Source organism: Ovis aries, chromosome 14 (assembly GCF_016772045.2).
Source record: "Ovis aries strain OAR_USU_Benz2616 breed Rambouillet chromosome 14, ARS-UI_Ramb_v3.0, whole genome shotgun sequence".
NCBI classification, from domain to species: Eukaryota; Metazoa; Chordata; class Mammalia; order Artiodactyla; family Bovidae; genus Ovis; species Ovis aries.
Genome location: NC_056067.1, coordinates 9,455,985 through 9,481,002, shown reverse-complemented (window position 1 = coordinate 9,481,002; position 25,018 = coordinate 9,455,985). Strand labels below are relative to the sequence as shown.

General features: G+C 45.9%; 1 protein-coding gene across 4 annotated transcripts in view; it reads right to left on the bottom strand.

The window, feature by feature from the left end:
* CDH13 (cadherin 13) overlaps positions 1 to 25,018 on the bottom strand; it is a 1,037,580-nt gene that overhangs the window by 210,845 nt on the left and 801,717 nt on the right. For all 4 annotated transcript variants that reach the window (XM_004014934.6, XM_060398282.1, XM_060398281.1 and 1 more), the window contains one exon: positions 17,815 to 17,993. In XM_004014934.6, coding sequence (XP_004014983.2) covers positions 17,815 to 17,993 — 179 coding nt within the window. The remainder of the gene's footprint in view (positions 1 to 17,814; positions 17,994 to 25,018) is intronic.

Below are 25,018 nucleotides of genomic sequence, written 5' to 3'. Positions count from 1 at the left end.
AAGCAGGGGTAGGGGATGCGCGGCTTATCCGTAATTTTCCATTCCACCTCCTTACTCTCCCCTCCAGAACCCCAGTGAGTAAGTCGTTGAACCAGGGACACTAGAAGGAAACTATTGCCCTAATTCAGAACACTGTACATTTACTAAACAAAAGTTATTCTTAAATTAAGTGATAAGACTCTTGGTCAATCTTTAATTAAAAATAAAAAGGATGTTTGAGCATGCACCGTTAAATAGAATTAGGCAATTCAGAAAGCTATGCCAACAGGCAGGGTGGGATTAGATACCAACAGTTTTGCTCAGTTAAGCATTCCAGTTGCCTCTGGAAATGTTTTTTGGGTTCTCTAATTCCCTTCCAAAGAAGTAACCAACTATAATTATTCTACTGTTAAGAAAAGGATTAAGAGTATGAACTACTTAATGCTGCTTCTAAACCCCTTTAAAGGACTTAGTCTTTCTAATGAAGAATGCTTTGAAAATACCATTGGCTTCAAATGTATTTGCCTTAACGTATCCAGGTTCCTATATGTATTCTTCACTCATTCATTCAACCATCTTCTGAACCACTGTTAAGAATAATACCTCTTTGAATAAATGAGTATATTGCAAACCTTCTCAAGAAGCCCAGAACTGACAAAGGAGAGAGACTACAATCAAAGCATCACTTGTCCTTGTGATAACTGCATTAATGGAATGATAAATAATTTGTGTGTGAAAATGAAGAGGGAGCAATCAGTTCAGCCTAGGAAGACTGCAAGGCTCCACAGAGGAGATACTCAAACCAGATCTAGAAGGGTGCAGAGAAATGAGCAGCAACATCGGCAGAGGAAATAGCACAGTTGTAATAGATCCCTATTACAGGCTGGAGTCAAGACTGCCGGGAGAAATCTCAGTAACCTCACATATGCAGATGGCACCACCCTTATGGCAGAAAGTGAAGAGGAGCTAAAAAGCCTCTTGATGAAAGGGAAAGAGGAGAGTGAAAAAGTTGGCTTAAAGCTCAACATTCAGAAAACGAAGATCATGGCATCTGGTCCCATCACTTCATGGGAAATAGATGGGGAAACAGTGGAAACAGTGTTAGACTTTATTTTTGGGGGGCTCCAAAATCACTGCAGATGGTGACTGCAGCCATGAAATTAAAAGACGCTTACTCCTTGGAAGAAAAGTTATGACCAACCTAGACAGCATATTCAAAAGCAGAGACATTACTTTGCCGACTAAGGTCTGTCTAGTCAAGGCTATGGTTTTCCTGTGGTCATGTATGGATGTGAGAGTTGGACTGTGAAGAAAGCTGAGCACCAAAGAATTGATGGTTTTGAACTGTGGTGTTGGAGAAGACTCTTGAGAGTCCCCTGGACTGCAAGGAGATCCAACCAGTTCATTCTGAAGGAGATCAGCCCTGGGATTTCTTTGGAAGGAATGATGCTAAAGCTGAAACTCCAGTACTTTGGCCACCTCATGCGAAGAGTTGACTCATTGGAAAAGACTCTGATGCTGGGAGGGATTGAGGACAGGAGGAGAAGGGGCCGACAGAGGATGAGATGGCTGGATGGCATCACCGACTTGATGGACGTGAGTCTGAGTGAGTTGGTGATGGACAGGGAGGCCTGGTGTGCTGTGATTCATGGGGTCGCAAAGAGTCAGACACCACTGAGTGACTGAACTGAACTGAACAGACACCTACTGGTGCATGACAGACGTGCTGCACACCCACAGCTCAGCGCCTTAAAGCAATGATAAGCATTTATTATCTCACAAAGTTTTTGTGGGTTAGGGAGTTAGAAGCTGTTCAGCTGAGTGATTCTGGATCCACGTCTTCCATGAGTTGGCCGTCAAGATGTTGGTAGTCTGTGGTTATCTAAACGCTTGACTGGGGCTAGGCGGTCTGCTTGCAAGATGCTTGGTCACACTGTTGGTGAGGAGGTGCCGGCTATTGGGAGGTGGCCTCAGTTATTCGTCATGTGGCTCTCTCTAGGGCTACTTGCTGGCAACATGGTAGTTGGCTCTCCTCACTGCAAGAAGTAACATGAATAACCAAGGCCTTGAGGGCATACAGTGTCATTTCTGCTAGATCTGTTGGCTACACAGATCATCCCTCTTCAACTCAGGAGGAGGCTACATAAGAGCACGGATACCAGGAGGTGGGGATCACTGGGGGCCATCTTAGGGACTAGATGAAGTACATTATCTTTCAGGGAAAGGGAACATGTTGATGCCATTGGAATGTATTGTTAGTTAGGGAAATAGTTCAGTTCAGTTCACTCAGTCATGTCCGGCTCTTTGCAACCCCATGCACTACAGCATGCCAGGCTTCCCTGTCCATCACCAACTCCCAGAGCTTGCTCAAACTCATGTCCGTCTAGTCAGTGATGCCATCCAATCATTGCATCCTCTGTCGTCCCCTTCTCTTCCTGCCTTCAATCTTTTTCCAATGAGTCAGTTCTTTGTATCAGGTGGCCAAAGTATTGGTGTTTCAGGGAAATAGTAGGAGGAGATAAAATCAGATGGTAATTTAGACCAAGGAGGTTAGACAAAGGAAGCCTCTATACCTGCTTGTCTTCCTCTCGTCTGTTGGGACCTGGACTCAGAAGCCATGGGTATCCCTAGCAGAACTGAATTCTCAGCTATGAGTCCCTCACTCTGAACTGGCCTCCCAGAGAGATCAAAGAGCTTCTCATCTTTGAAAGGATCCAGATTAGTTTTTCTACATCCTCCACTCTGACTAGCCTTGTCCCAGACCCAGATTAAGTGGTTAAAGGCCCAGAAGACAGTGACTTCTTCCCTCCACTTTGAATTTCTGTTCCTGCAGGATCTGATGACCTGTCTTGGTTTGGAATGATTTCAAATCCTGTGTGCAATGAGTGGAATAGCAAATCACAATGACAGCCTTTTGGGGCTCACATACATCTGGATGTGACTTCTACTTTAACCCTAGTCCCTGAAAGTGGATGTTGCCTCTGACCTGCTTTCTCATGAGCAAGGGAATAACAACTCTATGTCATGGGCTGTTGAAGGAATGGGGAGAAGGAGTATAGAGTCTGGAAACCAGAGTTGCTTAAACTTAATGCAGAGACAGGGACAACTAAGTTCAAGTCTAAATTCAGAGTTTGGGATCAGGTAGAATCATGTTTCCTCCTCTTTGCATGAGAGTAAGAGGCAAAGACAGCAGTGGTGCCACAGCTAGGTCCTGATGCCTACCCTCTCCTTGCTTCATTCCCTTCCCCCACCACGTCTTCTCAACTTCCCTCCCCTATAGGGAAACCCATAAGGTTGACAAAGGAAAAGCTTGTGAGCACTTATGGGTGGCTGAATGTTCTCACGGATCTGTTACTTGGAACCAAGGAGGACAAATAGCCAAACAGGTCCATGGGACAGAAGGCATTTTTCTCGACACTATCATTTCACTGAAGTATATTTCCCTTTTCTGGAGGCACTGTTGTTGTTAGATCGTTTCCGCACCCATGCTCAGATGGAGCTTCACTGGTTGCTCCTGAACGCAGGGGCCAGTAGTCTGGAATGTGTTTGGATGTTCAAAATGTGAATGTTGGGGGAGGTGGCAGACTTTAGTGGCAAACATGCCAACAAGATGGCTCTCATCTCCTTCAATCAGTCACAAAGTTCTTTCTTCTTTGCTCTTGGCATGGCCCCATGTTGTAGCAGTGAGCTTGTAGGTATCATAACTGCCTTTGCATTTGAGACTCATGAGTTTAGCTCACCATCTCAAAGTGTGTAACTGACTTATTTATTTCTGCAGTACCAGTATGCCAGAGAGTTTGCTGCAGAGGAGATGAACTCAATGAATATTGACCACCTTGGTCAGAGATTCAGTAAACCTGTGTTTTCTTGATCTGTTGTCAATATTGTGGATGACAAATGACATGGTAAGAGGGTCCCCACTCCTACCTACCTCTCTCAAGGAAGACATTACTAATCAACTACTGAAGAAACCAAATGTGACTCAGAATTCTTCCCAACACAGCACTCCAGGCAGCCAATGACAGTCTTCAGAGTAGGTGAATGAGCTTAAAACTCTCTTTCATTTTTATGTGTGGAGACCATGGCTACATCTGTCCTTGGCTACAAGATCTGTCAACCAAGCAATGTACCACACCAAACCAACATCCAGGTTGCGATTCCTTTCCCAGAACCAAGTGTTGGGACTAGATTGATGTATTCATTTGGGAGCCACACACACTCAAGTTTTAACGTTTACAACCGGATGGATCATCTCATTTCCCTTTCTGTTACTTCAGACAGTCATGGATAGGTCATATATGGAAGCATCATGAGGGACCCATTTCCCTTGGGCTCTGTGAGAGTCAGACGCAAGGAAGGCAAAGGGATGGAGTGGCCATCCAGAACGTCTCTGTTTAGGGAGGTGGAGGGCAAGGCGAACCCAGCACACATGGGCTCTCCCAAAGGAAAGAGGGAGCGCTAAGAAGGGGGATGGGGCTTCTCTCAGCTCCGCTAAGCTGCAGTCTTAGATATTTTGTGCTGTGGACCCTTTAGGGGCCTGATGAAGCTTGTGAGCACCTTCTCAGGATATGCTTTTAAAACACAAAAAATACATGCATAGGATAACGAAGACAATTATATTTAAGCACAGTTATCAACTAACATAACTAACGGGAAGGTACATGTGCTTCTTTAGCAGCTTATCAGTAATGAGATTGGGTGTTAAATCTAATTATTACATTAATTTCAAAGTAGTAAAGAAAAGTTGCAGGGGAAAGTTTTGGGTATATCTGCATCCATGCTGATAAGATATGAAAATATCTATGACTCAGGTTATTAGCAGTCACTGAAACAGCTAGCACTGTCCTGATTTGCCTATGTTCCCAAAGGAAATAGATACAAAATTGTAGTTAATATAAATATGAAGTATTTTTCCATCCATGTTCATGCACCACCCCATCTCCCCTGCCCACCCCCCACACATAGATCCTGTCCATAGACATCAGATTAGTTCCCCGGCTCTAGGGAAAATTACAGGAACTTTTTTCAGAGAAGGGAGATTTTAAAGTTGGAAATTTTGATGCTTTGTTTGAGGCTGATCTTTTTTTTTTTTTTTTTTTCAAATACAACATTCTCATGTCACCATGGGATTTATTTGGCAGGACACTAATTGCTGGCTTGCATGAATATATTCTCTATTAAAAAAAAAAACAGTATAAACAAATGTTACTTAAGAAGACCATTCTTTGAAGTTGCTGAGCTTGTCACCCTGGGAGACCAGGTAATCTCATTATCTGCTCCAACACCAGCTACTGTCAGCGCTGAGCTCCGTCTGGGCGTCTGCTGGAATGGATGAAGCTGTTATCTCTGGCCCTGCAGCCGCCGACCAGTTACTTGGAGTGGACATAGCTCCAGTGCTGGCTCCCATCTTGCCAGAGCAGAAAACACCAAGTCCAGGCCATAAAAGTCCCACTCCCTTTTCCATCACCGACAACAAAAGAAGTGGTCAGCAAAGCCTTCACTTCCCCCACTGCCTGGGGAGACCCACAGGACCCTGAGTGCTTTTTGATGGTGTCCACTCTCTCCTTTCTTCCTCTGTTTTCAAAGCCAGGGAGCATAGCATCTTTAAATCTCTCTCTCTGCCTCTGATTCTGACCCTCCTGCTTCCCCCTTATAAGGACCCTTGTGATCATATCAGGCCCAAATAGAAAACCCAGGATAATCTCTGCATCTCAAAATTCTTAGCGTAATTGCACCTCCTATGTTCCTTTTGCCTTATAATAATACATTCACATGCTCTGGGGGTAAGGATGAGGATATCTTGGTGGGAGGCATTATTCTGTCTAACCCACAGATCCTGTTACAAGCACCATTTCAGAGGGGAGGGAACTGAAGCTCAGAGAGGTGAAGCGACTTGCCTAAGGTCACACAGCTAACAGGATGCAGATCCAGGATTCACCTTAGGGCTCTAGAGTTCCCAGGCCTATGCTCTGAGCTTGTACACCACACGGCCTTTCTAAGTGGAGAACGGAGGGAAACCGAGTTGAGCTTTCAAATGTGTGAAGAGGCTCAGAGCAAAGGACAAAGAAACTCCCGCAGAAGTCTTATAAACTATGAGACTGTTCCTTAGGTGCCAAGATTTCCCCTCCGTATGGTCTGTGCCTTCCCCTCAGCTGCTTGGAGCATAGGCGAAGCAGAAGCTTTGGGGTCAGGTCCGGTTCCCTGGCTCCTCAGCACAAGAATCAGGGAGGTCCCAGCCGCCCGCGGGAGCTCGGCTGTCCCTGCGGAGAATGGGCGTGGAGAATGGTGGTCCTGTGGGGGTTATGGCACCGACTTAACGCTTGGCTGGGAAAACAGATGCTGTGATAGTTCACACTGCAGCTGCCCAATGGGAATACCACATACACTCCCTCAGGTGTTAGATAATTAACACCAAGAAGAAGTAAGAATGGAGACGTTTTCCATTCTTCCCCATCTCAGGAACCCGGAGCTCAAGGACCCAAGGAATCTTCCACAGAGAAAAGGAAGTCTGCAAAGCAGTTCATAAGACACAGAGGAGCAAATACCTAAAGGAATTTAATCTTGGCTCCTACTTTTGAGGTCCATAAATAGAGATGCCGTTCATTGAATTTCAACAGTCATCTCTATAGCTGTTCTTTGCAAAGGTCAAAAAAAAAAATTCATTTCCCACGGCTGTCTTAAAAGTATAGAAACACACACCACACTGTGTCTATTAAGCTGCCTGCTGGAATTGGCGCAGGGAAAGGTAAGCGCCTGGTCAGCCCTCGTACATGATGAGAAAAGTCATCGCCGTGGCCTTGCTGCTTGAAGAAATGAGAATGCTTATTGTTTCAAGTGAGGAAATTTTGACAAGATTTACCTTAACACACCCTCAAAAACATTCTTTACTGACATTTGAAATGTGTTGCCTGTGATCCTGGCAGTATTGGTGGAGGCCAGGAGGCCGGGTATAACTCCCACTGGTTTGTCAACAAACAAATTGGCTCACGGGGGAACCAGTCTCTGGACCCAAAGGTGACAGTCGCACTGCCCCTCGAGCCGTCTGTGGTGTGGTGTGGCGTCCTAACCTGGAGTCCCCTGCCCTCCAGACCCAGATACCACTGCGTTCCCAGTGATGAGCAGAATTGCATTTCCATCACCAAAACAATACACAGTCACTCTATCCAAACTAGAAAATACAAAGGCAACAGCTCACCCAAACCTGTTATCCTACGTATATGCTTGTATGAACTCATTCAGTCCTCACAACGGCCCTATGAGACGGACTGTTATGAGTCCCATTTTACAGAAGAGGAAACTGAGGTACAGATTCAACCATCCTCTGTATTAGACCACGTTCACACAGTGGAGACCTGTGGGAACACTAGCAGTGATGTGGGAGAAGAATATTTAATGACATGGGCATGATAATCGTGGCCACCAGTCATTCAAGCAATGAATGTTCCCAGGACACAGAGCTTCTCTCCTAAGGCAGGGAGAAGACAGGGCTGAAATTCAATTCAAGCCACTGAAGATTGTCATCTTCGACCCTGCGTTGTAGGAAATTTAGATCGCTTGCAGTCTGATAAGGACCATACATTACACATTGACATGAACCCTTTCACACCTGGGACTGCGATGGTATATGTTATGGACTGAATGGTTCTGTTCCTCTAAAATGCATACATTGAAGTCCTAACACAGCCTTCTTCCCCCACTGTGGGATGGTACTGGGACGTGGGGCCTTTGGGAAGTAACTGAGGATATGAAGGTCCCTCTCTGACTAAGGTCCATCTAGTCAAGGCTATGGTTTTCCCAGTGGTCATGTATGGATGTGAGAGTTGGACTGTGAAGAAGGCTGAGCGCTGAAGAATTGATGCTTTTGAATTGCGGTGTTGGAGAAGACTCTTGAGAGTCCCTTGGACTGCAAGGAGATCCAACCAGTCCATTCTGAAGGAGATCAGCCCTGGGATTTCTTTGGAAGGACTGATGCTAAAGCTGAAACTCCAGTACTTTGGCCACCTCATGCGAAGAGTTGACTCACTGGAAAAGACTTTGATGCTGGGAGGGATTGGGGGCAGGAGGAGAAGGGGCCGACAGAGGATGAGATGGCTGGATGGCATCACTGACTCGATGGACGTGAATCGGAGTGAACTCCGGGAGTTGGTGATGGACAGGGAGGCCTGGCGTGCTGCGATTCATGGGGTTGCAAAGAGTCAGACATGACTGAGCGACTGAACTGAACTGAACTGAACTACTGTCCTTGTAAGAAAAAGAGGAAAAGGCCAGAGCCTTCTCTCTTTGGCCTGGGAAGACGTAATGAGAAGACAGCCATCTGGGGCTCTCACCAAGGATTGAATTGGCCAGCACTTTGATCTTTGACCTCCAGGCTCCAGACTGTGAGAAATAAATTTCTGTTGTTTAAGCCGCCTGATCTCTAGTATTTTGTTATAGCAGCCTGAATAGAATGAGTTGATGATGATGATGATGATGATAATGTGTGTGTGTATTCAAACAAAAAAAGAATCATGGCCTATGCGGTGCTCTGCAGACTGCTTGTTAATATACTGTGAAAATCTCTCCATATTATCATATGCTCTTCTGCTACATCATTTTATATGATTTAATGGAAGCTCGATGGAGGAATATAGCTCAGTTTATCAGATAGATCCTCAATGGTTGGACACTTAGTTTAGCTCTTTAAATAAATTCAATAAAACTCCCATAGGTGGATGCTTACACACCACCAATGAAGATTATGTACAACTGTTTGGGCAAAGAATAGTAGGGGGATTTTAAAAGGTCATTTGATTCTTATTGCCAAAAGACCTGACAAACAAATACGGCCTATTTGTATTTCCACACTAAGGCAGGAGAGAGCCTTTCTCCAAGAACTTTTTGCACCATGTTCTAGAAGCTACCCGGCCTCTGTAACCAGGAAGAAGGCCACCTGGCAGGCACTGAAAGCCCACATCTTCGCACGAAAGCTGCCTCAAAACTCTATCGTGTCTTGCTTTCCTGCGTCGAAAAGACAGTCAAAATTGATTTCCTCTGTGAGGTTGTCATCTAAACAAATAATCAGTGATTTTGATCCACGTACTGGGGGGAAAACGCATGGGCTTTGGAGACAGGTTGACACAGGGTCACATCTCAGCGACATCAAGCATCTCCATCACCAGGAGTACTCACCGTGTCGTTAGTTGTTACTGACATTCCATTGAATACAAAGTACTTAGGATAGTGATTGACACATGGAGACAAACAAAATAGGCTCAAGAATGCCACTCCAGTTTATTATCATGAGCCTAGTCTCAGATTCAGGGAGGACAGCAAAGGGCGCTGGGAAGCCTGAGAAAGTTTCCAGAAGTGTCCCCACCCTGGTCCAGGATGTCTCTGTTTGTCTTCTGGTAGCTAGAAATATCTCAGTTCTCCCTCTGAGGTTCCTTCCGAGCCTGGAGAGACAGGCTAAGTGCCTCTGTCCACTGACTCTTCCGACTCTAGCTGTGCCCAAGTAAACAATTGCATCTGGGCTCCAGATTCTGCTCAAAGAAGAGCTCCCTCAGCTGGGCATTCTTCTTTCCCCACCTCTATGTCCTCTGGCAAAGGTGGGTCCTCCCTGCCCTCAGGGCTCTGACATAGAAAAACAGTCATTCCTAAAGGCTTCATCCAGGATTTAGTCTATAGCTAGATAGCACTTTCTTACTACTTTTCAATTGAAATAGTTGTTTTCATTATTGCAACCAATTTTGAGTTTAGAATTCATTAACAAGTATCTGCAATGATCTGTTTTCTTAATCGTTTGGAAACGGACTGTTTCTGCTAAAAAGAAAAAAGAAATCAGACCAGTCATCCATGACCTAGTTTCCTTCCCTATAATCCAACTTCAAGGGGGTGATCAATCACTGTGACTCAATACTCTGAGAGAGGACCTCCAGATATAAATACACGCATGCCTGCAACAATCTATAGTTGAAGCTACGGCTACAGTGGTCACTCTGGCCAATAATTTAACAGATCAGGGCTGGCCAGAGATAGCCTGCAGGCCAAGTGCAGACCATTGGCTATATTTTGATGGCTCTCAGGTTATAAATATTTTTTTCCAGTTTTCAATGGTTACATTTTAAATGGTTACATAAATACCTGCACAACAGTCTCAATTTTACCTCTTGGCCCACAAAACCTATACAATATTTACTATTTAGCCCTTAAAGAAAAAGTCTGCTGACCTTTCATCTAATAGATGATTCTGTACTTTGAAGTCTCATTGTTGAATATGACATCATAGTGCCATAGATCTCATCAAGCTGATCAAGTCTTCAGAATATCATGCTTAATGGTATCAATGAACTTTTATCCTATGGAGAAGGTGCCTCAAATGAGCTACTCCCTTAAAACGAGACTGGAAAAAACATGGATCCCAGGCATTGTGAGGTGTCATTGTGTCTTGAAATGAGCTATAGCTAGATTGCCTTAATCTAAGTGTTCTAACCTCTGTTCGACTTCCCTTAAAATGCTTTGCTGTGGGAGCACCCTAGTCAGTCAGTGCCTGGCTGGAAGCTGAGCCTATTAAAGGCAGATATAAAATAGCTGCTTTTCAGAGACTCTCAATCAGCTCTCCTTTCCTTAAATGACGGCTGTTCTCATTATGGTTAGAGCAGAGCTTTTCCCTGTTTTCTTCACCAGTTCGAAGCCAGAACTTAACTAGACATTCTTTCTAAATTGGAAGGTATCTCTCCTACCAGGATCGCTAACATGGACAGGATTTAGAAAAATGTTATTTAAATACATTGGGGGAAAAAAAAAATCTGTCAATGAAGCAACACTTGCCTTAACATGCTAATCAGAGCTCTTGGTTGATAAAGAGAAATAAACTGCTCTCTAAAAGAGATTTTTTTCCAAAAAAGGAAAAGCTCTTTAGCTTTTTAGGGTACTTCATGCAAAATAAGATGGAGAGATTTAAAATGACAGAAAAACAGAAGTAGTCTAAATTCATCGTCACCCTGCATTTTGTTATTTTTACCATATTAAAAAAAAAAACAGAAAAAAGGAAAAAGCTTAGAGAATCAAACATTTGTCACATCTAAAAAGCTGAATCTCTCTATGCTGAGCAACTCCTGATTGTCTGGTACTTTAAGGTGCCTGAGAACAGAAGACCCAAAACAGGCTGTTGTTTATTGACCTCTTTAACAACCTGCAGAATTTAGATTCAAGTGGTAACTCCTCATCTCCCCTTGATGAGGCTGGGAATCTCTGTAAAGCAGCTCATCGTTCACCAAGCAGCCTCGAGTCTGCCTCCAAAATGAGTGATTTCCCACTGACTGCCTCTCCTGTAGCTCACCCAGTCTTCTGTCCAAGTCACAGCTCTGGGAATGCTGGGCTTACTGCTTAATTGTGGTTGGCAGTATTGTAATAGGGGAGAACAACTCTGACTTTATATTGTACCTGTTTCTTTTCACTTAAACCTTTGTGCTCTGTTGCCTGTGTTCAGTCATGCTGGCTCTGCACCTTTGTAAAAGAATGTAGCCTTATAGCCCGAAACATACAGGGTACTCAAAAGCTCTGACCTTTAAGAGTCCATCCATACAGAGGCGGAGAGCTGCAGAACAGAGAACTGCATTTGTTTTGTCAGAGGCTTGCAGGAATGCCGTGACCTGACCCAGGCGTACAGCTGCAAGAACGCAGGATTCCTACACCGAGAAGTTAGCACAGCTCACCACGCCTCTCCCTCATCTTACCTTGAAAGGTATTTTGCTGAAACCCTTTGAGGAGCTCAGGGTATTTTTTGGGCACAAGCCACCCATCTCCTTGCCTGGTCCTGCAATAAACCTTTCTCTGCTCCAAACTCCAACGTTCAGTCTGTTTGGCCTCACAGTGTGCCGAGCACAGGAACTTGTGTTTGGTAAAATTTTACTGTTTAGAGTAGGATATACCCATTATCCTTAGCATGGCATTTGGAGCCTTGGCAATCTTTTACCAACTCCTTGCCCTTTTCTGGTATCTCTCCTTATGATGCCCTGAAATCCCCAGTCTCTCTTGGAGTGACGTATGGACACACCGCTATGCCTTCGCTCATGCTGTTCCACTCTCCGTGGTGCCCTTCCCTCAGCTTCCTCATTGCAAAACTCCATTCACACATCAAGTCCAGTTCAAATAGCACGTTTGTGCGTATGTGTTCTCACTGCTGGTTAGAGGTGGAGGTAGGCCATGAATCCACAGAGGCTGAAGCCAGCACTCATGATGCCCTTGCCCCATACCTCTCAGACCAGTTTTTAGTTGAGGTCATGCTAGGGAACTAGACAAAGCCCTAGCCTTCATGGGTTGATTAGGCCAAGCCTGGAGGTCGAGGGCGGGGAGGGCATGGTTAGGGTCACCAGTAGAGTTCTGAGATTCATCCGGGTCTCCTGCTAGAACTCACCCAGGGTGGGGAAGTGGAACTGGCCCCAAGGTAAGACCCTGCCCTCCTGTCTCTAACCCCATTGCCATCAGCAGGAGGCTGGCATGCTTGTAACTGAATTTCAGACCCCAGGGCTCAGCATCGTGCCTTATGAATGCCTCATTCTATTTTATTTGCTGTCACAACAGAGCAAGTGGGTTTGATTCACATAGGGTGGTTCACCATCTGTGTTTCATTTGCAAGCATAATACGTTATTTTTAAAATAATAAGACAATTTATTTACATTTGCTTTTCCCCCCTCTCTTTTCTCAGCAGCAAGTGATATCAAAAAAGGAGGAAATGATCCCAACAAAAATATTTGTGAGTAAATAGCTCACAGAAATGGTGAGGATGCTACTATTAAATAATTCTGGTCCCACCCACCAAAACAAAGAAAGAGTATATTCCTGTCAGCATGATTGAATTGTGTATAATTACTGCCAATGTTTTAAACATGATGATAATAAGTAAAATATTAGCATTAGATCAGAGCGGCCTCTGAACGTTTTTTCCATGAGAGTAAGAAAACTACCTCTAGCTTTCATTCAAGGCATGGGAGAAATGCAATCCCTTATTATTATTATGATTCTTCTCAGGCACTTTGACTTGATTCTGGAGATGCAGAATGTGATGATGGTTTAACTGAGACTGTCTTGACCAAACACATCCAATTTCACTGACTATTTTCATACGATGTTCCCATCACCATTCTTCCATTTTCCTCTCTGACATATTTAAAGGACTCCTGAGTCTCTCATAGCAAGTGCACTTAAACCTAGAAATAAGTCCTTATGTGACACCATGGGAAGAAGGAAGGAAATTCTCTCAGTTTTCACGTTTGGCCCCTAAATTGGGGGATTTATAAAGTTTCAGAAAATCTTTTATCACTGAAAAATAGAAAATAAATTACATTCAGAGTTCAAAGATATTTTATGTACTTTTTTTTTTTTGTAACAGTCAGGCTATCACTTTCCTTAGATTATCTGGAAGATAATACATAATATGATAAAGGCGAATTCTAACAAAGAAGAGTGCTCAGCTCAAACTCCTTAAAAAGACTAATGATACTTTCACAATGCAAATGTTAAGATTGCATTTTAAGGGCCTCGTTTGGAGACTGTTTCCATTTGCCAAAAAAAATGAAGCATGCAAGAAGAAAAAAACAAGCCTCCAAACTGACCATTAGGTACTCTGAGTAGTTGCAAATTGTGCTGGCTGTGTTCAGAAAAGTTGGCAGATTTCAGCTGATGGATTTCAGTCTAGCAGCCAAGATGATCAATTAAATAAACCATTTATCAAATGTTAGGGACCTTTATCTGATTTTATTTTGTAGTGCAGCCAGACATAGCTTAAAAACATAGACGGATCTGTCAGAATGAGGGGCTGAGTATGGTTATAGAAAAGAATAAAACAGTGCCCCCAGTGAACCCAATTTCATTTCATAGGATATATGGTCCTTATTTTCTCCAAACATTTCCCCAAACATTTAAGCAAGAGACCCAGATCCTCATGCCCATCCTATCCGCCAAGGCATTCTTGCAGCCTATTGCAGTTCCTCACACTCGGTAGGCATCAGGCGAATAGACTAGATTACTGGATGACTACACACAAGGGCAAGAGTGAGCTCTCAACTAAAATAAAATAATTTCTTCTGTTTATATATATATACGCCTGCCGGATGGATCTTGCAATTCTGAGATAATCTATTAGCTATTTACTCATAAATACAAACTGAAGGAACATAATAAGTCCCTCTATCCCTCTTTATCCATCTCTCTATCTGTTCATCCATCCATCCCTTTATCCATCCATCTCTCCGTCCGTCCCTTTATCCATCTGTCCCCCCCATCTCCCATATATTTATTAATTGCTCCATCTTTCCATCCACCTCTTTATCATCCATCCAACAAATCTTTACTGAATGTCTTATTTACCTGGCCTTACATATGTTTGGCAATGGAAATTCAGAGATGGGACAAAGATCCAAGATCTCTTTCTTTAGGAACTGTATGTTCTGGTATGGTTTCAGAAGAAGTAACTAGAAGAGCTTGTAATGGAAAATACACTATGTTTTCAAGTCAGACTTGATGTCTATTAACATCGAGCTTACAGTAAGGCAACGGAAATACATGGTCACTGCAGCCGCTCTCACAACTCAGCTGTGAATCGAAAGGAGTGCAATAACCCAGCCCGGCATCAGCAAAGCGAAGAGGCATGGCTCGCAGAATGAAGCGGATGTGCTCTGCACAACCTAAGGAGACTCTGCGACATGTGAGTGGAAAAAGACCTAGGGGTCCTGCTGGGGTCCTCTTTGAGAATGTACTAGACGGAAAATTAAAATGAAAAGTTTACATCATATCAACTAAGCTCGGGTCAACCCTCAGACTTCCGGAACCTCCCCACAAGGCAAGAGTCAGACAGGAGCAAACTACTTGCGAAATCTCAGTGGCCCCAGCTCCAGGAGTCTCCATCCCCTTTATTTACACACACAACATTCAGTGCTCAAACTCACCATTTGAGATACTGTGAATGAATACATGGTAGCCACACGTAATAATAGTTTAAGTCATATCAAAGTTTGTAGCAGTGACATGAAATATTTTCTTAAAAATGAATGCTGTGTAGATCAGTTTTAAGTGTTCTGCCCAGATTATCCAGAAGTAGAATTTTGAAACCACACCTAAGACAGGATGCTTTCTCAGAAGGTCTCCAGAAATAACAAACAGTTCCATAATTCTGCTATGGGAACTTATTTACACATGAATCTTAGGAAGAGCCTAGTGAGAAGAAAACAGGGCAAACTGGAAAACACCAATGGGAAGTCTAATGCGTGAGTTCTGTCCCTTTAAAGATAAATATCTTAAAGGCACGTTTCTCCCTTTCAGCAGACTTGTGCAGGAGAAGCTTAGCACAGCACTGGGAAACAGACGAGGTATGCCTGAATTCAGGGACATTTCTTTCCTTCAGATTGTACCCATATTGCCTGGCTCAGCACTGAACTCTTGAAACCCTCACAAAAAAGTGACACTTTTCATTCACTTTCATTGATTTTCCAATTTCAGTTAAATTATGTTGACCTTTTTTTCATTTTTTTATGTATTGTGGCTAGAAAGGCTTAATTCAACTTCCATAGTTATATACTTGTAATTTAATAAACACCCAAATGACAGGGTCATGAACTTGAGACACACTGGTACCCCCAAATAAACCTTTAAAATGCTGTGATCTACTATATTATCATTCTGCTTTATAAATAGAGACAAAACATTTTCTATTAGTAAAAACAGAAGCTGAGATAGAGAAATCACCATTTCATCTTCCTCTTGCAAGAAGAATTTGCAAGTGACTTTGGGAGAATTAGGGGTTATAAGAAAGCTTGTGTGTGTGTGTGTGTGTGTTTGTGTGTGTGTGTGCACATGCACTCTTTCACACACGCTAGATGGGAGATAAAGGGAGAATTGGAAAGTCATTACCTCCCTCTGAAGAAGACAGGCAATAACATCAGTCAGGCAATAACAAAAATAAGGAGGTTTGGAAAAAGAATGGGAGACACAATGGAGGAAATGGACCTGAAATGTTCTTTTTTCTGCTTCCTATTTTTGATTAAAAACCATTGCATGTTCCAAGTGACAATCACAGTTTCAATGCAAATTTCATTCTCTCCCTTCCCTTCCAATAATTCCCCATTTCCAGGTCCAGTTTCCCACCCTTCACATGGAAGATCTTACTGTCATCTCCAACTCATTCTTACTAATATGTCAAAAAACATACTTAGGAGTTTTGAGAGCACTGAAACTGTGCTAGGCAGTGGCCAAACAAACATGCAGGTGATCAAAGAATCTCTGTTCTCAAGACGTTTACTGTCTAGGCCGGTGGTGCCCACTAGAACTTTCTGTGGTGGTGGGAACAGTCTACCTGTGCCCTGGTCGGTACAGTAGCCACTAGCCACACGGGGCTCCTGAGCACTTGAGATGCGTCTGGTCTGACGGAGAAACTGATTTTTACATTTTAATTTCAAGAATGTCAATTAAAATTCAGATAACCATCTGTGACTACTGTTATTGCGCCAGGTCTAGACCAAGTGGAAGAGGACCTTCGTTAAAGAGAGAGACAAGCGTGTAAAGGAGCGCGTGGCAGGTGCCAGGTGAGGCTGCAGGTAAGGGCAGCCAGGGACTGCAGGAGCGAGAGGCTGTGCAAGCCCCGGGGGCGGAGCTCGGCTTCCCAGAGACGTGGGCGGGTCTGACCCAGACTCTCAGGAGGAGCTACAGCGAAGAAAGCAGAAAGGAGAGGAGAAGGCATTTTAAAATCAAAAACGTGGAAGGGAAGATGCACAGGACCCCAGAGGGAAACCCAGCGCTCGTCCTGGGGCAGATGGGCTTGCAGAAGTCAAGGGGGAAGGTTGGGGGACAGGCCGTGGGACGATGTCCTGCTGGGAGCAAGGAATCCCAGGATGGGGGCAGATCTGGGTGGTTGGCGATGCAGAGCGCCCCCATGTGGGTTGGCATCTTCCTGTGTGAAGGGCCAAGAGGCTCTCTTATGGAAGGGCGCCTGGCCTGCGGGGGCAACAGGGTGGCCCTGGAACTCCGACAAAGTCCAGGACCAGGGGGCATGTGCAGCGGGACATAAGTGGGCCAGGAGCAACACCCTCCTAAATGGGGCAGCTGCCACCACCTCCCCCTGACAGTCACGAGTGGTGTGACTGATCGTCCATGTATGGAAACTGGGCCCCTGATTTCCAGAATTTCTGATTTTCAGAAAGGCTGGGAATTGGAATTTAAAAAAAAAAAAGAAATATAAAGTTGAAATATTTTGAAATGGCGACTAATATGAAACTTTAAAACACCCTGGGCCAAACCAAAGAGCCGGCATGTGGGCTGACTCAGCCCATGGGGTACCTGTCTGTGACACGTGACCTGGAAGATGGGGAGATTCCTATAGGGATGGCCTCGCGGGACAAGAGCTGAGCCTGAAGGGAGAGGCAGGCTCCGGAGCACACACTGGCACAGGCAGCACAGGGTCTGAGAAAGGGGTAAGTTGAAGCCACCGGACTCAGTGACAAGTAGAGGGTCAGTCATCTCAAACAGTCACCTCCCTCCCATCTACCCCTCACTCAGAGCGGAAAAGTGAGGCAGGCGGAGCCCACAGTCACAGGGGCCTCAAGAGTAAGTGGCGGGTGAGCAAACAGCCACCAAGGTGAATGAATGCAAATGACCCCAAAGGACATGATTTTTTTGGTGTGTGCTTCCTGGGGTCACACAACATGTCATCTCCCTTGACCGATTTTCCCCATCCAGCCACGGGTCGGCATCTCATTGCCGCCCTCACGATGTGGAAGGGGTCACTGATGGAAGCCCCACGTCCTCCCCCTGTGAAAGCCAGGTTCGATCCTCATGAAAAGGAAGTGGTGTGTCTTTCAGCTCACCTCCCGGTCCAGCAGTGCAGGTGACACAACAGTGACGATGTCTCCTTTCTCGGGATCGATGTAGAACATGTTGGGAGACGGCTTGTCAGGCGTCTGCTGACGGATATTGTACCGCAGGAGGGCATTATCCGTGGCTGGGTCATCGGCGTCAAAAGCTGTCATCCGCATCACCGTGGTCCCTGCGGGGGCGAGACAGAGAGCATGTGTTGGTCACTTGGGGGACAGTGATGGGCCAAGCCCCTCCTCCACCTGGGCGATGGCCGTAGAGTGATGTGTCAGTCACTTTCCAGATTATAAAAAGCAAAGCCTTTCCCTGGCTCCCTCAGGTTTTAGCTTCCCTTACTCCCTCCCTCTTTCCTCTATCACGTTAAAAGACCTGAAATACAGAAAAGAAATGTTTGCTGTTCAGCAGATTGACAGCTTAATTTTTCCTTCTGCTGATATGCTGTTTATTTCCATGGGTTTTCACCTCATTGTGGATGTGGCTCTCTGACAATGGCCTTCACTCTAAAAGCTCTTACTGAATGCCTACCACGTGGGGGAGGGGACCCTGGGCTGGGTGCTGGGGAAACAGAGGTGCAAAAAGTCACATTCCCTGGGGTCTGGCAGGTCAGCAGCAAGCAGCAGAGAGAGCATATGAAAATATTAATGTTCTCGCAGTGCACTGAGAGAGGGCGATGTGAATACGGCAGAGAACAGCCTCCGCTAACTGGAGGCTCAGGAGAGGTCCCTGGTGCAGGCAGGGCCCATGGGTGAGTAGGTGTAAGGGAGGTGGGGGGGGCCTCAAAGGGAAAGGCATCCCAGTTACTTCTGGTTAAAGGGAACCGAGAACAGACAAGACTGGAGCACCTCTGTGCACAGCCACGACGACTTGCGTGTTGACAAGTGATCTTGTGGGGATGTTCATGGCGAGTCTGAGAAAAGCTGGGAAACGACCTAAACGTCCAACAGCAGAGGGATTGCCAAAATGAGGGCGTCCCCACACTATGAAATACTTTGCAGCAGTCAGAACAGGTTTGTAGATCTAGTGTGTTCTAAGATGAGGAGCTCTCCCCAACTGAAAAATAGCAGGTTGGGGAAGGTCACCCACAGTATGCAGTTCATGGGGTCGCAAAGAGTCGGGCACGACTGAGCAACTGAACTGACTGACTGACTGTCTGGCCCACAGTATACCATCATTTTTGTGAGCCTATTAACACACAGAAAATCCCACAAACTTTATGCATGTATTTTTCAGGTACAGCTTATGTCCATAAACGGATAGAGGAAGGTCTACAAGGGTGAACCTCACACTGATTTTGGTGGCTAAGCTTGGGCAAGGGGAGAGGGTACTGGGAATAATGGTGACAGAGAAGATGATAGCCCAGTCTCTAATGTTTTGATCATTTTTACAAGGGGGTGTAGTTTTGAGATTAAAATTTAATTTAAACGGATCATGGTTATAAGCACCAGTAGAAGCACAGACTAGAACAGAATAAGGCACATTTGTCTGCTGTCCTGACAACTGTGAGCCTGGGTGACCTGCTCAGCTATAGATTTTCACTGTAGTTTACTCTCCTATGAATATAGGCCCCACGTCCCGATTCTGAATCCTCTGGGCGCACAGCATGGGGGCAGCCTGGTACTGCTGAAGCAATAGAGCTATGGTTCCCAGCAGAAATATCCAGGAAATATTCTAGCTTAACGGAAACACAGAGTCCCTCCAGCTCGGCTACCATCCTGGTGTTCCTTTCCCTTTTATAACAGTGCTTCTTGAACAGTGAAAGCCAGTTTATTCTTTCCCATAATTGGAATCAGATTACGAACCATCAGGTCTGAACGATCAGGCAAAGCATCAGAGTATTCTCAGGTGGGGTGGGTTAGTTCCCCAGTCTCCGCTGATTTCACCAACACTGCCTTAGGCCAGATGCCTCCGGACATGTCTGCTACCCTAAGCGTATCTCTGCTCTTTGCTTCTTTGTGAAATTGTCACAGGGCAGGCCTCAGGGTCCAGGGTAAGAATAGCAAGTTCTTGGCATGCGCAGCAGCCCGCTCCCTGGCCCCTTGCCTTTGGGAGATGGCAGCAAGCCATTTGGCTGCTGTGCTCTATTTCTCACTGAGACGCTCTGTGGGATCAGGGTTCTGTCTCCGCCCAGTGGTCCAGGCAGCCACTGCCAGTCTGTCAGCCTGAGTGTGAAGGGTACATGCAGTTGCCTTCATGGTCTAGGAAAACAGGCCTACTTGGGGGTCTCGGTCAGAGATCAGAGGCAGCTTCCAGGCCCACATCTTATCCTGGGCCAAGCTCACTGCGCTCTGAGTGGGCAAGGCCTGGAAGGACTGTGGGTGCCACAAGAAACAGTCTCCAGTCACGTACGTGTGACCCGCTGCCTTGTACTTCATCAGTGTCTAGTGAATGCTTGACTGATGGAATCCGCGCCCTATTTAATTTGCCATTAATTGAAGTTGGAGAGGAACAAGCAAAAGAAAGCATAAAAGAATGGAGTCATCACAGTTCGCGACAGTCATGGCTTCATAAGAAGGGGGAAAAAAACACCTCTCGGGTTGATGAATTTTTAGTATCTACCAGGCCATTCATTAGTCATGTCATTTTTCATTGTTAGCTTTTACGGATTTGACAACATGGTGTATGATAGATGGGTTCATATGACATGGGTTCTATCCCTGGGTCGGGACGATGCCTTGGAGGAGGAAATAGCAACCTGCTCCAGTATTCTTGCCAGGAAAGTCCCATGGACAGAGGAGCCTGGTGGGCTATAGTCCAGAGGGTCACAAAGAGTTGGACATGATTGAGCATTCTCACACAGTGTGGTATGATAAAAGGCTATTCTGGAATATTCCCGAGGACAGATAGAAGATGCTTTTTGTTTTAGTGGATAATTAGGGAGCTAGTGACCTGATACTGCGCCCTGCCTCGGTCTTCGCCCAGCATGAACGCACGTCTGGATTCACTTCTGAGGCCCGCCTCTGTGGGGCATGAGTGCCGCTTATGCCATCTACACAGGTCTGCAGCACTGGAGGAAGCAACCTTGACCTAGGTTCAGTCATGGCTGACTGTGAACTCGGGCAAGCTAGCCAGCCTTCCGTGAGCCTCGGCTTCCCCATGCGCCTGGCTCCTGACATGAGGATATCAGTGACACTCCTCTCTCTGGTCACTGTAAGGAAGGCAACACAGGACATAACTCGGTGCCTGGTGGGTCAGTGTTCAGGGGCAGATGCCTTTATCATCATCCTGCCCTGGGCTCTGAGCCCATCACGGTGGTGCAGGCAATGGCCTCAGATGGACAAAGGAGCTCAGAGTCGAGTTGTCCATGGAAACTGGCCCCTGGCACGGCAGGAGTCCTGGCACCCGTCTGCTCCGAGTTACCCTGCCTCGCCCTCCCCCTCCTGTAGCTCCCTGTGGCCCCCTCTCCCCAGCCTGGCTTTTAAAAGTGCTTTGCTGAAATTCTCTGGGGAGTTCAGGGCTTTTTAGGGCATGAGCTCCAAGCTCTGACGGTACTGTCTGTTTGGCTTCACTGTACGTCGGGCGCTTGAACTTGTACTGACTCTGCCACCTCGTCCGCTGTTTTAGCTTATGGATTTGGGTCTGTACTGTGGAGATCACAGATCTATACGGACACAAACACATGTGCGTATACACACACAGACACACCCACACACACATTCGGCAGCCACCAACCTTCTCCGTGCAGTACTCTAATCCTCCTCTAGGATTGGGGCCCTATCCTGAGCCCCGCCTCGGTGGGCCCACCATTCTGCCCTTGCCCACTCCTCCCCAGGGGTGGGATGGTGATTTTAGTACTTCCAGGTTCTGCAATGGCCGGAAAGCCTCTTAAACCAGCATTTCCTAGATTGTTTCCAAGAGACCTCAGTTCTGTGGGCTCAGCGGAGAAACCCATTTGGGAAATATGCAGGAAGCACAGTTGAGCAGGTTTCCCTCCTGAAGGATTCCTAGCACCCTTAATAAGCAAACGCATATCGTGAATCTCCAAGAGAGAACAGAATCTGTAGCATTTCCCAAACTTTTCTGTTGATGGAAACTCTTCATTTTAAGAACATCTTTATGTGATGGCTCGCTTTGTCCTAAATCTAGCTTGTGGGGGACACAGACTGTGTTCTGTTCCTATTTATAAGCTTGGTAGCTGACACTCAATAGGTCCTCCATCAATGTCCTTTGGGTAGAATTGCATTCTTACAACTCACTGTAGCTTTGACTTACTCCACAGTGACTGGAAGTCATGGATAACTTGTTAGTGAGAAGAATGGACAGCGCTGCCTGGACATTTTTCATAACCTGGTGTGCTCCTCACTGCCTCTGAGCTCTCTCCCCTCTAGAGGCCCTTATTGGACCTGGATTCAATAGACACACACCAGATCCAAGTTCAGGGCTGATGGCCAGCTGGTGGGCGCCAGGACAGTTGTTTCAGTGTCTCTGGATGGCCCCGGTGCCTCAGCCTTGCCCAAGCCCCAGTCCTGGACTCGGAGAAGCGCTTGTTCATTTCTACCGTCTCAGCAGCTCCTCGTCTGTGCTCATCTTGTGCCTGTGAGTGCTTCCCAATGGCAGAGATGTGATAATTATATGATAGACACACGTGCAGGTCCTCCACGTGGTACATTTCTGTCTTCTCCCCCATCACAATATTCTCCCGAGTGTCAAAATAAATGATAATCACTCCATCACTCCCAGAGCCAGATGAGCTAGCAGCAGCCCCTGCAAAGCAGAATAGAGGGATTTCAAGCTGCGCTGGCTGAAAGCCTCAAGTCAGGCCATCATTGCCTTTTGTCGAAGGCCATGGCTGCCAGTGCGACAGGCTGATAAACCATTAGGAGAGTTTTGTCTTGGCCCCAAATCCCCTTTTTCTTGGCTGTATTTCTCTGATTAAAGATAGGTGCTGCTTGGTATCATGACCTTGAAGCTGGTATTTGAAGTTTTGCTTCCTCGTGATTTCAGGCACAGTCACACCCTTGAGAAGCAGAGCACAGAGCTGAGGGTAAGGGGCTGTTTTCAATCTCCAGGAGAGGTCAGCCAGCCTCAAGAGTGGGAGACTCTGAAAGACGGCTCGCGCTGTCTGTCTCACAGGTGACAACATCCTTCTGTTCTTGACATTTGCTTGCCTTCATCCCTGAACATGTCCTTCATATGATAGAAAGTGTCAGATTCTTTTTTTTTTTTTAAGAAAAAAAAAAACAAAACCAATATTCCTATAAGTGAATAATATATGGAGATGTGGACATTAGGGTCTGTATTTGGCACAGGACTTCTGAAAGCACAGTTGGAGCAACTGTGTGCTTTCCAGGGAGGCAAAATTTAAAAACCGATGTGATCAGAGATGGCAGGCATCACTAAGTGTCGGAAGGGAAGCCCTTAGGCTCTTGGCACCTTGACTTGTTCAGCAGGTAAGAAGGCCACAGATGTATTGCGGGGGCACATAAGGTCAGATTGATGCTGGTTGGAAACTGATTTCTGTTGAAACCCTTCAGGCTGAAGGGGTCCTGGGCATCCTGATACCAAATGCCCAGCAAGCATTCTAGACATGGCATGACAAGCAGGCCAGTGCGCAGGAGGCTGAGAGCATTCCGGGACAGCCCTGGGCAAACCAGAATGGAGGTGTCACCCTGCTGGCCAAGTTCTGCTTCCAGATGCAGGCATATCTCACGGTCACTTCTGTCAGAGCACAGATATGCAGGTTGCTCCTCTGTGACTTCAGTGGCCCAGAACGTCCAACTCCCCCACCTGTCAACCAGCCTGGAACTACTTTCTGACCACACGTGTGGACACAGCCCAGCTCTCTCCTGATAGTCCTTAATAGCGAGGAAAGAACCAGGGGAGCAAATGCAGGTCGAATAGTGTTAGAGGCACCACTGAGGATGTGGCCTGTCTACTATCAAATCCTACCCCACCAAGAGCCATCTAGGCATCCCGGGGCAAATTCCTTTACATCGCGAATCCTCAACTTTCTCACTTACAAAAGAGCGTCTCCCTTCACTGGCTGTTGTGGGCATCGAACGAAATAATGCAGTGTTTCTCAACCTTTATTTTTTCATGTCAACCCACAGAGAATATTTTTAGATATGTTTTTTTCCTACCAGCCATCCCCGGCCATAGATATTTATGTATATATGATGGCTCTTTGAGGACCACAAACCACTGTAATAGCTCATGTTTTTAATACCCTCCCCCTCCAAGTACCGATTTTCTCCCTCTTGGAGGTTACACTGACCCCAAAGGGAATGAATAAATTGAGGAATATGAAGTCCAATGGCTGGGCAACGGTAAACACTCAAAAGATGTAAGTTTTATTGATATTCATATTCACTGCTGCAACTTACAACTCAGTTCTGGGGACCTCATTGCTGCGTGTGATGGCGATGATCAAATGTCTTGTGGGACCCAACCACCCAGTGCAGTTCTAGTTGCGGGATTCATGCCCAGCATCTCAGAAGCGAGGATTAATTAAAATCTCATAAGGAAACCATCCCTTTCTTTCCTTAGATAGCCTAGAAATGTCTGTTGAGCTCATCCATGCATGAACCAGCTTCCTCTAGTGTTGTCAATGTTTCCATGTACGTGGGAATTAACAGGGAAACTGTCTAGATTAGTTGACAAAAGATACCAAACCAATCTGATAGGTACCCAGAGGCAGCAGCATTCTGCGGTGCGTGCATTCCTGAAAAACCACCCGAGGAATGAATCGTAAATAATGTCTTACTTTCCCATTGACCTACATTAGCACTTCAGACCTGCTTTATCTTCATTTGAGGGGATGTCCAATTGCAAGCTGCTCCTCATAATTCACTTTAAGTTTCTCTGCTTATCTCCAAAACACTCTACTAGCAGAGAGGGGGTGGGGGGAGGCGGGGGCTATCTGCTGTGGGTGAGGAAACTCCTAAAGAAAGTGCTGCCTGACACTCAGGAGAAGAGAGGCTTTGACCCTGACTTGGGGAGGAGGGAAGGGAAGAAACAAGTTAGATTTAAGGCCAAGCCTGGTGAGGTTTAACTTTGTCACCATTGGTCCTTATGGGGCAGGGGCAGAGGCTGCCCCTCTGCCCCCTAATTATCCAGGGACAGTCACTCACCAGCACATTTTCATATGGTAGCCAGGCTATGCATTAGACTCAGAGTTCTTGATAATGTGAGTTTAGATGAAGATGTCAGTGACCTTTGGCTTCTCTCTGACAGCAGCCCAGACCCATTGGCCCCAAGGGT